This window comes from Contarinia nasturtii, unplaced genomic scaffold, assembly GCF_009176525.2.
Source record: "Contarinia nasturtii isolate CC-2019 unplaced genomic scaffold, AAFC_CNas_1.1 Cnas_scaffold_630, whole genome shotgun sequence".
Classification (NCBI taxonomy): Eukaryota; Metazoa; Arthropoda; class Insecta; order Diptera; family Cecidomyiidae; genus Contarinia; species Contarinia nasturtii.
The window spans coordinates 2,483,435-2,501,267 of record NW_022197981.1 but is presented as its reverse complement, the minus strand read 5'-3'; the positions used below and the strand labels follow the sequence as shown (position 1 = coordinate 2,501,267).

General features: G+C 32.4%; 1 protein-coding gene across 10 annotated transcripts in view; it reads right to left on the bottom strand.

Moving 5' to 3' along the window:
* Nucleotides 1-17,833, bottom strand: part of LOC116340024 (plasma membrane calcium-transporting ATPase 3) — a 64,934-nt gene that overhangs the window by 35,157 nt on the left and 11,944 nt on the right. For 9 of the 10 annotated variants that reach the window (XM_031766161.1, XM_031766160.1, XM_031766164.1 and 6 more), the window contains 6 exons: nucleotides 5,610-5,717; nucleotides 3,870-3,941; nucleotides 3,453-3,647; nucleotides 3,053-3,345; nucleotides 2,585-2,795; nucleotides 1,066-1,104 (listed from right to left, as the gene is read on the bottom strand). In XM_031766161.1, the coding sequence (XP_031622021.1) occupies nucleotides 1,066-1,104; nucleotides 2,585-2,795; nucleotides 3,053-3,345; nucleotides 3,453-3,647; nucleotides 3,870-3,941; nucleotides 5,610-5,694 (895 nt within the window). In that variant the 5' untranslated portion in view covers nucleotides 5,695-5,717. The remainder of the gene's footprint in view (nucleotides 1-1,065; nucleotides 1,105-2,584; nucleotides 2,796-3,052; nucleotides 3,346-3,452; nucleotides 3,648-3,869; nucleotides 3,942-5,609; nucleotides 5,718-17,833) is intronic. The other variant, XM_031766163.1, reaches the window with a different exon arrangement.

Genomic DNA, 17,833 nt, shown 5'->3' with positions numbered 1-17,833 from the left:
AGAGAGAGAGAGAGAGAGAGAGAGAGAGAGAGAGAGAGAGAGAGAGAATGAAAGCGGTATTGTAATTGCAAAAGAAACTTCGAGGCAACTTCGATAACATTCAAATATTATACATATTTCACTCGTTTCTCGGTGAAGCTTTCAAGTGATCAATTTTCCATTTGATGGAAAGTTTTCGGACTACGACAAACGTAATTAAAGCAAGCGCCAGCGCTTTTGTATCTGTGAGTATGGCTTTAAGAGAAACGGACACAGATACATTTCGAAACAATGAGAAAGAGAAAAAAAGAACTGTGCAATGCTATAGCAATATGTAATGTAATTTAATTTATCTCGGTTTCGGTATTGAGTTTCTGTGTATAATTGCATTAATTGAGTTTTACCCATCTATATTTGTTTGTTCGATATATTATTTTCCCTTTCGCCTTCTTCATCATCAATATTGTCCGGAACATTTATAAAACATTGAATATACATTGATAGAAACGGAAAATGATTTTCTTCTCTTTTAAATTCACTAAATTCACCATCCCATTCATCAATCGATTTGGTTCATGGAGATGATTTCATTTGATTCGATTTAATACATTTACATCAATTAATTCATGGGCTTCGAGCAAAAGCGAAAGCATAATGGTGCTAAAATCATGTGCAAATTGCATGGACTTAATATTATGCAATATTTTATTTACAATCTACATGGATAAATATGTACGACGCGATGGCAAAATTCGATTTGCATGAAATCACATCAAAAATACGAATGAAAGTGTACGTTTCAAAGATTGAGCGTAAGCTTTCTGATTTTTGTGGTATTCTGTGTTTGAATTTTGCCCTTGAATCAAATCATATCACGTCTTGACTACTTTTCGTTAAATTTAATTCTGCTTTTTACACATATATGCCTTCACATTTGCCATACGAAGTAGCCACATTTTATTATCGTTTTTATATTTCACCAAAGTGACCAATGTTAGTATACTTAAAGTAATAAATTGGTGGAGGGATTTTTTTTTTGTTTTAAATTTTAAGTTAGAATGATTAAATTTGGTTGAAATTATTCACCTGTTGTTAAACTTTTCTTCTTCCTCTGCTTTTTAGCTTCTGGTAATGCACACATTTTTTTATTACAAAAAAGTGAAAAAAAAAAAACAGAAATAATTCAAATAAAATTCATGCAAAACATAAATTGGTAATGAATTTGTATTTTGTTGTCAGAATTGAAAGATTATTAAAAAAATGCCTTTTTGTACATGTCATTTTTGGAAAAGGTTTTTTTTTAATATTAATTCATGTTGTTGCTGCTGCTGCTAGTTCTGCTGTCGTTCCTTAAAATTTGTTGTTGTGCGACAGCGCTTTGTGCTATTTGCATAGCAGCCTGTGACGGTTTTCCGTACGGAATTGCCACAATGACATGATGTATTTTTTTTTATTTATATTTTAAATAAGAGTACAAAACAACAACAACATAAAATGGAACAGCCACGGAGATGTGTGAGAAACATTGAATATTGCCAGCCAAAAAATGAGGTGGATGGATGATTCACTTCGAGGAGAAGCACTTAGTTGACGAAATGGGTGCAACGAAGATGATGAAAAAACAATTGAATTGATTGGTTGTATGTACTATGTTTTTTTTTGTCTTTCATTTGCCATTTTCTTGGTTAATGCAAATGGAATTCATCACCAATGACAGAGAGACAGCCATTTGTGCATATTTTCGGTATTGATTTGGGATTTTGGAATTAGTTTTTATTTTGTGATAACGAAATTTGACGTGACCGTCATGAGCATTTGTCTGGTTCCCGGATTATTATACACAATTGATAAAGATAGAAATTTTGAATGAATGATGATTTATATGGAAATAGCGTTTTCTTTATATTTTTTCAAGTATCGTCGAATTATGTGTTGAATCAATAAAATTGTGTGAATTTTTTTCCTTTATTCGTTCGTATTCAATGAACTAAACAGAAAAATCTAGGAACAGGGTCGGGTTTCAGGTGTGTTGGGGTCAACTGATTATTGATCAAACGCATATCACATACAAAATAAAATGTAATTCAGGTAATCATTCGCAATATAGAATGGAGATTATATAGTTGGTTGCTGGGAGGTAGATAATATAAGAGAATGAGAGTAAATAATTGTCTAGATATTAGGGGGACGGCATATCCGAAAAAAATTGATAAATCCCAAACATATAATTAAATTAAACTAAATTGGACCAAACGAATGACTTGAAAATGTTCCGTATCAATTTTTTTGTTTGGTTTAACATTTGTTCCGAATGCGCTAAGCTATAAATCTTATACGTATCTCCTTATAGACTTGAATAAATGATATTGTATCTCTAAATCATATATGCGTTTTGGAACATATATTTGTTTTGGTTGTGCACCAAACGTATGAGAAATGGAATGGAAACAACCGCAACAACATCAAAAATATACATATTTGTATGAAAAAGGAATAAAATATTTAAAGAAGTACGATTTATGCACATGTTCAACGGTGCACGCATATTGATATATATAAAAGCACGACAATTGATTGACGTTGTTTGACTGAATTGCAATTCTACCTTTCTTCATTTTACGAATTTCGGCTTCTTGTTGATCAACGGCAGCACCTAATAATGTGAATATAATACCGGCCTGCGAATTGACACCGACGGCTGTAACAACAATTTTACCGCTTCCCTCCATAACATGTGTTCCTGATAGAACCATCGGATCGAATGCCTCGCCCTTTTTTACATGATCTGATTCACCAGTCAGCGACGATTCGTCCACCTGTAAATTTCATTTTTCGTTTGTCAATTTAAATCGTGTCAAAGAAGTGGCGAAAAACACGAACAAAACACTTCAAAGAGTTAGTAAATCGAGTAAAAAGAACTGTGAAACTGTTCAAATTACAAAATGAACCTCATTGAAAAGTCATTTCGGAAAATGTTCTTCGACTACATACCACCACATATATGTTTGTGTACAAATCGCTTTAAGTATTCCTAAGTTTACCAAGTAAGTTGTAAAATAGTTTTGAAAATTACCTTCAAGTCATTACTTTGGATCAATATACCATCGGCCGGTAAGAGATCGCCGTACTTTATTTGACATATATCACCAACGACGATGTCCCCTACCGATATATTTTTTGCTTCACCATTACGTATGACCGAAAACTTGTGTTCGCCTTCAATACGGTTTTGTAGACCCCGAAATTGTCGTTCTTTGGAATAATCATTGAACGCAGTTACAATAACAACAACTATGACGGATATTAATATGGCTAAGCCTTCAATCCAACCGTGGCCTTCATCTTCTTCTTGACCTTTTTTAACGGCTGTAAAAGAAATGGAAGCAAATACGTCACAATTGATACGATAAATGTGATGTGATTTTCGAATGATGAACGAACGAAAATGGTAAACGAACAAATTGAATACTTACGTGTTTCTTCTTCTTTCGGTGAATAAAAAGACAAACCAAGGGATACTAGGGCTGCTACTTCTAAAATAATAAGTGTCACATCTTGCAAGGCTTCCCATACTAACTGTAAGAAGGTTTTCGGTGGTTTCGGTGGTATTGTATTTGAACCAAATGTTTCTCGCCTATGTTCAATATCGGCACGTGAACCACTTAAGCCTTTTTAATGGAACCAGAGAGGAAAGAAAAGAAAAATGAAAGAAAACCAAATATTGAGTGACACAGTGAAGGAGCAAGAAATAATGTGATTGTGATTCACAATGAAATTGTGTCGTTATCATTTCGTCTATTTTAGTAAATTATTGTGGAAATTTCATCAAATTGAGATAATAAATTCAATAAAATTGCATGGACCGGTGTCGGTTTATCATTTTAACTTACCTTCATTTGGTGAGGTATATAATTTTTTACATAATTCCTGTACACCACCTACTTCATTTATCCGGGCAATACCTAGAGTTGATCAGAAGAAAAGAATGGAAAAATGGAAATTAATCAATAAGTAATGGAACAGAATGTAGAAAGTATTTAGTTTAAGCGGCCACAACAACATTGCCTCAATTTGAGATTTGGTAGTAGTAGTAGTGGTGATGGTGAGATCGTTGATCACTGTGGAAGAGAAAAAAATTGCATTAATATGCTTACTATTTCTATAGTACTTGTTAGCATCGTCCACTACTACGTCTTGGTATCATTGTTTGAAACAACGAGATTCCCATTATGAGAATGTTCGCGTAGACGTGCTTAAATTTTTGATTGTTGATTTTAGTTGTAATAATGAAGTTGATGCCTGAATGGTCGAAAACAATATGGCATCGGCAGATGATTCAACATGTACAATCCCTTTCTAATCATATTCCTCGCTGCATTTATTTCGCGATTGAATGTTTTCGGTTCCACCTGCTTCTTGTATCGCATTTTCTTTTGTCTTGGTTGTGGATTGGGATTTGCTTCTGGAACCGGTCGATGGAATGTATATACGGATCGATATTTCCATTCTCTATATTTCTTTTCGTATGTGCGGTGAACTCTGTCTGTCCATTGAATTGAATCGTGAAAAACGCCATCTTCGACCGGTTTTCAGTTGGGGCAAACTAGAAAACTGTTTTTTTTTGGTTCGACAACGAAGAATCATTTATGTACAATCAATGTCATTACCAATGAGTGGTATGCCAATCATAAACAACTTACAGGTCTTTCAATTGACGTTCTGGCACGATCTTTCGTTTCTTGAGCTTGCGTCCTGATCGACTGCACTTCTGGGATGTATTATATTCGTTGATTGGCAAAACGTAATCACGTGCCGTTTGTTGCAATGTTCGATGCGGACACCGTAGATATCCTTTGATGGGTGAATATGATGCAAATGTTGCACCACCAAATTCCAATATCAATGTTTTCTCAGCATCCAACATTTTACGATCGAATTTTGTCATTTGCTTCACCAATACATGCAACGCTACCTGCGTACGTGCATATGCATCAAACTTTAAACGAAACACACATGTTTTTGATACTTTATCTGTAATAATTAAGAATGAATGACACACATCAATAAGATGAAATCAATTCAAACGCAGTTTTGTGGTTCTTCGTAGCGATAAAAGGCACTCTATATACATACAAATTGATCAAACATCTTATTACAATATTCAAATCTACTCACCAGAATCTCTCTCTCTCTCTCTCTCTCTCTCTCTCTCTCTCTCTCTTTGTGTGTGTTACTGCTGGCGTATGTCCATCCGTTCGCTATACAATGCTGTCGCTGTGACGTTGCTCCTATGCTGTTGTGAGTCCAACATATCCACTACTACCAAATCTCAATTTTTGTCAGCAGTCTGTTTGCCGTTGTGGTCAAACTATATAGATTCTTACATTCTAATGGTTTCCCAATCATCTCTCACTCACTCAGTCATTTATTCGGCCACATACACACACACACACTCTCTTTCTATCTCACATACATTTCTGTTTCCATCATCATCATCATTTGAAAAATCTCATTGCACATATTATAGAATTAATGTGAATGACGATAATGGAAAAAGAATCAAAGGAATGAATCAGGAATTGTAGAGTAATGGAATAGTAATTTTTAAGTAAGTATTTCTTGGGCAATACCTTCGCGTCCACGGTGCTCCATGAGCTCCCGCAGAGTCTTGAGAGATACACCATATTGTGTAGGTCGCCCATCTATAGTGGCCATTTATTATGTTTGAGTATTTCTATCTGTAATTGAAAAGAATAAAAGTCGAGAAAAGTTAGCAACAATGTGTGATTTTCCTTCTGACAGAAGAACAAAAAGCATCTATAGATAAAAAATATATAGCAAACAGAAGAAAGAAACAAAAAAAAATGCCGTACGACGCTCACTGAAATGCGCCAAAAATAGAACAATTTCAAAATTTGAAATAAGAAACTGCCGCAATTTTTTGTTTGTTTTATTCGTTTATAATAGATTACAAAATGAATCATTTTAAATGATATCAAAGTTTTCTGTGTGAGTGAGTGGATTTCACAATATATTCGCAAATTTAACAAAGGTAATATTGATCCGAGTGTGCAGAATGCAAAGAATTCAATTTTCAATGTACTGGTGAATTGATTATTGTTTCATGTAACACTAGCAATCATCCAGAGTGTGTCAACCTTAAGTCGGTCATCATTTCAATATAAATCAAATGAAAAAGAAAAAAAACTGGTTTTTCGACGTTTTTCCTTCAATTCTTTTTGCTCATGACTAGTCTCTCTAATTGACGTAATTTTTATCATAATTAAATTGATTTTTCTTGCATTTTTTTCACAGTTTCAATGTTAATTCTATCATAAATGTTAACGCAATAATACAAATACACAAAACAAAAAAACAAATGAGTGGATGCGAAAAAAAATGAACTTCAAGATGTTTTCATAAATGTTTTAAGTGAACAAATGATCACATTGGCTATTGTGTGCACGAGCGGCGAAGCGCGGGCGCAAAATCTGCAATAGTGAATAGAAGAAAAATGACAGTGGTTCGTGTGTTTGCCCAAACGCAAACAGTTTCGCAGGCGCACAAAAATGCCAATCACACACAATTTAATGTGCTCTTTCGCTTTTGCTCTCCGTCGTCAGTTGATTGAAGTTTGATCTTGTTGTTATGTTGAAAATGTAAGGCTACCATTTTCGATGTTAATTTTTGCTCATTTTACATAAATTAATGTGTGTACAAATGTTCATTTATTTCTCTCTTTTTTTTCTCTTTTGCCCAGTTTTTTTTTTTCTTCTTTTCTTTGCTCGAAACAATTTCTCGAGCGTAAGCCGCTTTGAGTGCGATCGCGTATAATACGTGAAAATTGTTTACTTTGCACATTGTCTTCTCTTATTTGTGTGTATGGTATGTTTTTTTTTCTCGGCTCAAAACACGCTTCACATATCAAATATTGATGTGAAATTGAAAATTTGAAAACGAAACCTTAATCAAAGTAACTTTAAACATTTCACTACTGATTGATATCTATCAAATGAAGCAAAATGGAAACAGAGAAGAAAAAGAACGATGGAAATGGCTCAAGATAAAACAAAACATTGAAGGAAAAATGTGAAACAATGTTTTGACGAGATAAAAAATATCAAGAATATATAAAATGGCAAGAAGAATCACACATTTTACACTCGCATATGCTACTGTTTTTTTTTTGTTCAGCCTAAACTCACTAATTAATACCGATTTGACCTCGTGCTGTTCGTATGCGCAGATCATTTTGAGAGACACTGTAATTCATTTAGATTTTTTTTGTTTCGTTGCTTTCAAACGTGTTGTGTTTACGCTTTTTTCCTACTGTTTTGCTGAAATTTACTTTACAATTTCTTTTATATATATTCATATATATTTGTGTATGTAATCAACTCGACGCGTTTCTATTTTTTTCTTGTTGCTACTATTGTCTTTCGTGTGTCGCATTTTGTATCAATTGCAAAGCAAGCACGAAATGCGCGAAAAGACAAAAAAAAAACAGTACCGAATGAAACATAGAGCTCAAGAATATGAGAAAAAGGGGAACACGAAATGAAGAATTATAAAATGATGTCATAACTGATAGCATAGAAGACTTAATTGAATTCATTTTGCATATATAGTTTCTTCACATATTTTAATAACAATAGTTGGATTCACAAATCTGACTAAAAATATATCGCTTACACACAACGAATAATATTCGACAACAAAAATTGTTTCAAAATACATGTATATGTGGAATAAGCATCCAAATCCCTCTTGATTGAATGAAAAAATCTGAAAAAAAAAAACACATTGACTTTGATGAGGCTTAAGCAACGAATGCGTGCGCATCTGCTTTTCAACTGGTTGTGTGGCGAATGTTTAACGGAAAAATTGAGGAAATCCCTTGTGAAGAAAAACAACAACAACCGAAGAATATAAAAAGGTAGAAAAACAAAAGAAAAACAGACACACGACGTAAAAAAGTTTTCACATTCTTATAACGATGACGACGACAATAATGATTGACTAACGAACGGACCCGACTATTTTTGGATCAGTTCACTAATTTTGGATAGCGATTTTGATTCAAAATCCGATCAATTTTCTCATTTTCTATCTTTCACGCTTTCTGTCTGACTGTCTGTCTTTTGCTGCCGAAATAAATGTGGACACGCCCATCAGGTATCAATCATTTCATTCGGCATGGGGAAAGAGACGAAAGAAAGTACGGTAATTTGTAACCGATGTTCCACAGAATTCATTCTTATCACATTGAAAGTGTTTCAAATATGAAACACCATTCATAGTTTTTTTTCTGTTTCACTTTGATGGTTTTTTAGTTTTTATTGAAAACAAAACAAAAGTCGCGCCGCAAGCGACATTTTCTATTATTTCCGTATCAAGTAAATGACGACAATAATAGTAACGAAGATAAATAAAAAAAAGAAGAAAACAAAAGTTTAGTAATCATCGGGTGACTGCAATTCGTAATGTCATACGCTACAAATGATGTCATTTGCTACGATAAAACTGTACTTGTTTATTAATATTCAACTGGAGAATTTGTAAGCATTCATACTGGTTTTGATTATTACATTTGCATTTAAATAAACAAAACAGAGAGAAAAAGAAGAACGACGAAAATACACAGGTTCAGTGCAATTTGCAGTTACAATGCTCATCGAATAACAATTGTGCATACACAACAGTAATTACACATTAGTGAGATAGTGAGATTGAGATTGTAAAATAACTATACCATTACATATTGTAACATTTTAAAAAGGCAACACATTTAATTAACCGACGTCAAACCCAAAACAATAAAAGCAAAGACGTTTTTTTTCCTGCGGCTGATATATCGATTGTTTCGATGTTAAATATGTCCCCAAAATTTCCATATTATCATCATAACATCGTTAAATTAAAAAAAGCAATCGTTCGTTCAAACATTCATTCCAAGTTATTATGATTTAAAATCGTAAAATTGGATTAGGTACGTGCTGGTTTAAATGGCAGACATTTTCTCTTCTCTTTTTGAAGAGTCAAGAAAAATAGGGGCCGCGACGAAAGTTTCGGTCACCTTGAAATTTCAAACATTTTTGAGTGTTTTGGACTTGGAAATTTGTTTGGTTCATAAAAGCAAAGTCAGACTCGGAAAATTCTAAATTCAATGACCAAATTTCAGCCCACTTTAACCACTTTTTTTCGAATGTACACTGTACAGTGTAAGGATAATTATTATTGCTTTGGTAGCGGACAACAATTTCGACTATTAGTTATAAAGAAAATTATTTAAAACCAACAACAACAAGGTCATAAGCTCCAGTTTTAAATTGTTTCTCTTTTTTTTCTTTTCATTGCGACATCGTTGCAGTCATCGTTGTTCTTTTTCTAGAATTGATACAATTCTGAATTGTTGATCGACAAATAATCTGAAGTATTTAATTACACAAACTTGAACTTGAATTAAGCATTATGAAGCAGTTTCAATGAAAAGAAAAAAAACAATTAATCATGTTTACGACACAATTTTCAACGTAAATTTGTTTGTATTAATGAACAAACGTAGAATAATTTTTCAATCATTATGAACATTGAATTGAACTCGAAAATAGGTTGGTGAGTAATTTAATGATCTGATGGAATCTATACGTTAATACTACAACGGTCATTAAAATATCTAATTTTTTGCCGATGTATTTTAATTTGAATATTATATTCCATATTTGATGCGTAACGTCATATTGAACAAAACTCAAAACAAAATCAAATGTCAATTATCAAGTGGAAAAGTACATCTTGAATAATTTATATCGAAAGTGAAATCAAAAATGTTGAATCGATATTTGCACTTTTTTTCAATTACATCTTTGTCGACTGTCGTTTCATTCCATTTGAACATTCGGTGCGATGTGGGTAGCGAAAAAAAGAGAGTTTAAATTAGCCAAAAGCACATACCGATATGTATAGTACGATACACCTGTTATTTCACTCACAGTCAATTATTCACAAGTAAAACGATTTTTTGATTTGTATTGACCCATAGACATACACTATTGCTCGACATTTTGTGTAAAAATTACCATGATTTTTGGTGTTTTTCTACGATATTGGTGAATAAAAGAGAGTAGCTAGTGACCAATAGTGGGCAAAAGAGAGAAATTTAGAGGGAAAATGTGCGCGTGCGACCGCTAAATGACATGGCCAAAAGGCATTACCAGTTTTTTTTTGTTTAATATTTTCGACAACCTGTAACAATGGCTCGAATAATCACACTGGAAATTATCTACATAATATAGCTTATTCAATCTCACCAATTCTGTAGTAATGCGCAAACACTTTGTACTTGACCATGTTTTAATTTCAGCATTGATAGCTCTTTCGAAATATGGCTGTCAAGATAGACAGATACGCTTTAAAACATCATATGTGACATGCATTTGATCATAGTTTTTATCTCATTTAAACAAAATATCGATAAAAGCCGATACACATGCGTCTTTCGACGTCTGGATCTCGAGTATATTATATTTAAGAGAAATAGATAGCATATGGATTAATATTGAATTGAAATTTGAGGATAAACGATGTAAATTCAATTCAATGCAGTTTATTTAATGATGAATCTGTTGAATATTAAGCTTTGTAATCGTTTCTTTTACAGTGAATTCAGCAATAATTTAGTATTAATTAAAATCTTGTTCAATGAATACCTTTAAATAATAATAAATCTTTCAATTCAATCTGTTTAAGATCCCGCACAAGCTATAATTTATCCCGCACACACTCAAACACACAACGAAATAGTTTGAAATAGTTTGACGAGAGCGATCGAAAAAAAGAATGAAATAAAAATAACCAAATTGTTTGAATAAATGTGACCATAAAAAAAAATTGGATAAAATTTCAATAGATCGAAGTGTCAAAATTTTTTTCGATTTAAACCAATTCTAGGAATTAATGTGGCAGTCGATATCTATTGAATATCCAATAAAATGGACTGCTTAAAATAATATCGTGATTCATGTCAAATAAATGTTATATGATAATTGGCAGTATGATGTGAGCGTGTGTTTGTCTAGAGATGTACATCGTCACCGTAGCGTTGATAATCGAAATGGCAAAACCGGTTTATCGCTTTTAAATCACACTTATACACATGCCAAAATCCGACACATCGAATTCAGTTGAATGATTACTTGTTTTTTAGTGTTCGTGAATAGCTCTATTACTCACACAACAAAAATGTATACACTCCGAAATTAAAATGTTTAGAGAAACTAGCATGTTCATTAATTTGAACAAAAAAAAAAAAAACTCACGATTCACAAATCAAAATTGGAAGGGAGCAAAAAACTTATTCAACTAACATGCACACCGAAATATCATCGTTGGATTTGTCGTTCTGGTTATTTCTGTTTATTTTTTTTATATTTCATATAAAAACTTGATTATTTTGTTTTGGCATGAAATAATGGTGATTTCATATATGGAAAAGAATAACAACAACAACGATTACCATATTAAATGAAAGAAAAACAAAGTTCCACGTTAACCAGCAAATCAAAAGAAGGAAAAAAAATATTTACAAAGAAGTCAACAAATCAATTTCCATGAATGAATTCCAATGAAAGAATTCTAAACATTCTACATATAAATAGTAAGGTTGAACAATTAGTTTGCAGCTTACAAGTTTTAATGGAAAGTTGATGTTAAAAAATTCATATATGACTTGTTTCAGTTCATAGTGGAAATATCCAGCTGAGGATTCTCTGGTTTCAGATCAATTGGTTTGAAAATAAACAAATCGAATAAAAAACAGTCAAATAATTTGATTTAAAGTGTCATATGATTCAAATCAATTTCGATTTTGATTTAAATCTCTCAATCTTCGACACTTTTGGTAAAACAAACTTTGTATGTCACCCATAGATTTCGGGGTTAACAAATGGGCATGACAAATAATCGAGTGATGAACGATTAAATTCAATTCACAAAATATTTATGCTAAATGACCGCCGTTTATTGAAGAGAGCCTAGAGCTGACCTTATGATTGTGACCACACACACAGCCAAATGACGAAGTGAAAAAAAAATATCGCCATCAATGTGAAAGTTAAAATTTATTTATTTTTCAAAGTTGGTAGATAGCATTCAAAATAACACAATTATCGATTTAAAAATTAAGCTTTTACATAGAATTTGTGCAAAAAGCGACCTCTTTTTACTAATTTTCATTAGAAATTGCTATATTGTTATATGATATTCACATAAATAGCGTCAACAAGTATGCATAATTGAAAGAATAATAAAAAAAGAAAGAAAATAAACCGTAAAGGTAAAACCGGAATGATTTTTTCTATCCCACTTGTTTTACAGATGTATGTATATCAAACAAAATTAAATATTTGTTCTCAGAATTTTGTATGAACATCATACTGTGATGTCTCTATTATTCAGCAAAACCAATCTCCAACGGGAATGAATTCATAAATGAATGTAGTAAAATAGAGAAAACCACAATTAGAGTCAATTAGAGCTCCACATAAATTCAATTGAATTAAAATTAAAAATTGCGTGATGCCTTCATAAAAATATATATATATAAAGTAAAATACACGCACACGTGGTTCGAAATAATGGATTGTCGACCAAATCAAATTACATCATCGGCAATGCGATTTGAAGTCATGATATATGTATTAAAATATATGTGAAAATTAAAATTCTGAACGATTTTTTCTTCAATTCGTGCTTGGCTTTAATAAAATCAAAAGATACCGACGATGGCGACGACGACAGCAACGACGACGAAAAAGAAAAACAGAATTGAATACGACCGACATCCAAAGGTGAAAGCAATATAAACGTATGAATGTATGCACGGGCGTTGATAGCAATTGACTGTGTTTTACTAATGATTTTCATTGATTTTAGACAAAAGAGTGTTTTTGTTTTTGGTTTTATTCTATTACAAAAATGGCTTCTTTAAGAAATAAAACGTTCGCCTTGGTAAATATTAAATGAATCTTATCCTTCACTCGACACAAATACGCCACCACATCACCTCCCACCCCCCGTTACATCCATAACAAATCAGACCACGTGCCACATTATGTATTTATGACAAATAATAAATCCATACGATAGTTGAATAATTTCATATAAAATGACGATTTAATATTGTATATAGATCAGGTGAAAAGCGACGGAACACAATTTATTTGTTATATTTCGAAACGAAAAGAATTTTGCGTAGAAAAAAAAAACAACGACCGCTTATTTTACATGTAGACAAAACATTACTTCAATTGTAGAACAAAAAAATGGTAGAATAAAACACTGTATTTAGCCTTTATCTATTTACCCCTGAGTGATTGCCAAAAACAAAGACCGACCGTAAAAATCGACAACAAATTTATTTACTAGACTTTTTTTAATTCAGTCGACTTTTAAAACTACAATGTACACTTACAATGTAATTTTATTTAAAGAACAACCACGAACATCAATTGTTTTCTATGCTTCAAACACTGACTACAACTCACGTGTATTGTTGAATGATTTTCTTTTGTCTCTTTTTTTTGTTTCGTTCGCTCGTTCTTTGTTCGATTTTTTTCTCTATCTTTTTTTTGCACAATGTGTTAATTATATTTATTTACACAAACGGCGAATAAAAAGACTACTCATTGATTTTAAAATACAAAAAATATCAAATCGTTTTTTCGCTTTCCACTGCTTTTTCCCCAGAAAAAAATAATTTGGATCGGTGTGAATGTAGATATCTCGGAATGCGAGCGGTCGCGTGTAAAAGGTGTTGAAACATTGAATGGAATTCAACAATTGAACTTGTGTATTTTTGACAGTGCGACCATATTTTAAACTCATATTTAAATGATTATCATGATTATTTTTATCAATTAGTAGAGATTTGAAATTTCCGCATAATCGACTGTATTTGTATGTAATGTTTATCACACGTTACTCTCATTTAATCAAGTCGGCAACTTTTGTCAATAGTGCTGATGGATCATTGTAAATAAACCGGGTGGATTAAATAAAACCGAAACAATAACAATTTCAGATAATGAAACAACACATAATTTTCATGCTTATCTCGCTTTGTGTTTGTTCACTCATTTGATTTCACATTCAATACGAACGAAAAACTATTTTCATACGTAAAATGTTGAAATTTTGATGACGATTTTTTCGATTTAATTTTTATTTCCATTTTCCAATTTGACATATATTTCAATGCCAGGGGTGTTGATTTATTATTAAATGATTAAAAAATGCCGCAGATTCTACACGCACACCACCTCAAGGAAATGACTTTTTTATGCATTTTACTCTTTCCCTTTTTCTCTCCTTCTCTCATTATTATATAAGTGAGAAAGCTTGCAATATCCTTTTTCTTCTTCAGATTATCAATTCATTTTAAGTATAAACAAGTTGAAGCCATTTGACATGTGCAAACACAAATGATTTTCACCGTTTTAACGACAGCAACGAAAGCCATTCAACATTGCTTTTAGTTCTGTACTTGATTATATTATTCTCTTTGTCAGAAACGTATTGCTTTTACATAGAATGAGAATAAAGAAAAAAACTACTAGGAACGTTGTGCTCGTTGCTTGAACTTTACGACCCTATTTCGAGTAAAATTATACTCGCAAGAGTTTGATTGAAAGAGAAAACGAAAGTGTCATAGTAGAGTCATAGCAGAGTTATGTGAAAAAAATAAGTGCAATAGGAAATCACATCATCTTTTTCTGAGTCATCTTAATAGCATTTCCGAGTTGATCCAGACACCTTGTACAATATTAAAAAAGCGCACGCGCGCGCACACACACAGGCTGTGAATGAAATCATTTTACGATGTCTATATTTATCAGAGTGATAAAGGTCTATATGAGGAAGAGAATAAAAATGAAACAGGAGTATGACGTTGGATGAAGTAGGAATATGACGTTGCCATCTATTGTCATCGCATTGAATCAATAAATGATGTTATAACAAAAAGGAAACATTGTTTTTGCAATGCAATAGCTTTGTAAGGATATCAAATACGTGCGCAAAAGAAGAAAAAAAAAATATATGGCAGATTACAATTAAAAACCAAACATAGAAGTGTTCTCACGATCGATTCGAATACATTGCATATTGACAATCATTGATACGGTCAATGCATTGTAGCAAACTATCGGCCGCAATAAGAACAACGACCCAATCTATTTCCGTTCAAGCGGAGAACGAAGAATAAAAAAGAGCCACACTATAATACAGCATTTTCATTTTCAATAGTTGGCAAAAGGAAAAGCAATTCTATGGATTCAATGCAAATGATATTTGGATCTTGGAAACCACCGATCGATTCAGCGCATGCACTTTTTTTCAATTTAAAATTGAAAAATCTGTATGAAAAACTGCGAATGGTAACATCACCAAACATTAATGAAGAATTCAATGGATACTACCCAGAGGCCTTTTAATATAAACGCGGTTGTATTTATCAGAGTAAAATATAGAAATTGTTTACATTTTTATGAAATTTCAAAATGTCATGAACTTTGCAAATCGCTTGATTATGGCCCTTGGCAATTAGCGAGATGTAAACATGCATATGAAACATTGTGTATCAATGTTTTGTCAGTGTCCTTTTTGTATCGAGACCTAAATAAATTTCAATTTTTTGCATGGATATTTTTGTTCTCAACCAAACGAAATTGGTTACTGATATTTCCATAGCTGGGAGCCTTTCTAAAGAGAAAAAAAAGAGTAGCTGACTATTCAATTTCACAGGTTAAAATGGATCATATGTTGCAAATTGATTTTGATGAGCTTTTACCTTAAGCGCTGAATGCCAATTGATTTGTTGACCGATTGATAATGTGTTTGTTATTGGCAATGATGAAAAATTAATCATCGTCATTATTATCGTCAGTATATAGATTGTGTGAATACAGTGGCAGTGTTGTTAGGTTAATCTATGCAACAATGTTATCAGTCAACAGAAAAAATAACAAAAACATCAGCTCCGGACAGTTGGAGAGAAAGAGAAAATTGAACAAAGAGTGACAGCAAGATTACATGACACAACGCCCTATCTTTGCCACTAAGTACGGTGAATAAATAAACAATTTTCTGTTGGAAATGAATAATAAAAGATTGAACACACGACTGCACAAGCACACACACACACATTTTCATATATATATATATTTATAGAAAACTAAACGTATCAAGCAGCGAATTTATACAAAACTGAAATAGAAAAATATGATATGTACAATGGAACGCAATGTGATAAAGTGTAAATAAGACGAGATAAGGTGCATTTTAGTTACTTGTATCTGAATGCAGTACAAAGATAACTGTACGCATTCGTCCACTCTATCATATATATGTTCGAATGCAGCAAATGTATATGTATGTTGAAATATTTGTTGTAATTGACCAAGTAAATGACATAAAATGAGCGAAAGAGCGAGAAAGTGTTGAAAGGAAAGGGAGATTTTAAATTGTGACCAGATATAAAAGTAGAGAGAAAGGGAAATATTGAATGTCGGGGACGACAATGCCATTTATGTGTGAAATTACGAAAGAAATAGGAATTTAGAGATGACCTCATCATGCGCTAAATATATGTAATATTCACAGATTGTTATGTGTTTGCCGCTGTTCTTTTTATTATTGTAGCCGTGTTTTTGCTGCTAGTTTTTTTTTTAAATACATTTCGTTCGTGGCATACGAATTTCGCCAAGATGAAATATGAGACATGGATTACGATTCAATGTGAATGAATGCACATAAAAAATAGCATTTCTTAAATGATTAAGGCCTTTTGTCTCTGGCACACACATAAAAATACATGGCGACACTAACAACGACTTTTAATGCATTTTAATGTTGAAAGATGTAACACTTTGACCCATTCTGGGAGTTATTTCCGTGTCAAATGGAACATACAATTTTATGTAAAATTTCCAATAAAGAGTACAGATTCCAATGGAATGTTTGCATTTTTTTATTTTTTTCAAACATATTTTTTGACAGTATGTTAAGATTAATATAGTCATAGGGTTGACGAGGGTTCTTCGGGTTCAGATCACCACCCTCAAAGATATTTTTCGGAACCTTCAAAACTGTTTTCGGAACCCTCATCAAGTGGAAGGGATCTTTCAATTTGCTAGGGATTTTGGAGCTGCTTTTGTTTTGGTCAATTTTGTTCCGAGTGGAATCAAAAATTCGCTCATCACCTAAAAAAACAAAATTCCATTTAAAATCATTGTGTGGCGCTCTATGGAAGAAAATACGATTTCTTTTTTTATGGCAGGTAAAACTGTTTCATAACATGGTTCAATGCTGTTCGAAAGGATAACGTTAGTGACGAAAATCGAATATCACATAGCTAGTTAAATATGCCATTGGTATCGATCGGAATGTTAACACTTGAATTGTTGGCGTACGTCGAGATACTTGCACCGATGCATTGTTGCAGCAAAGAATATTTTGTTCATTGATATTTGTATGATCATGATCTATTGGAAATAGAGTTTGTTCATTGATTACTTTTGAGTAGCGTTTTGTAAGTTCAAAAAGATATTTGATCGTGGTTTATAGAGACACAAACAAACATACGAAATCTCTTATAATTATTTATAAGCGCGTGTTCTCAACACAAATTTTCCACATTATAAATTCAAAGATATATCATGCCGCCAATTTATTGCAATAAATTGCATTTTTCTTTTCACTACCGCAATTTTATTTAAAAAATTTACATCAAACAATTGCAATGTTGATATCACATTGATTCAATAGGAATGCAGTAGTATTGTAGCGGAAGAAGAGT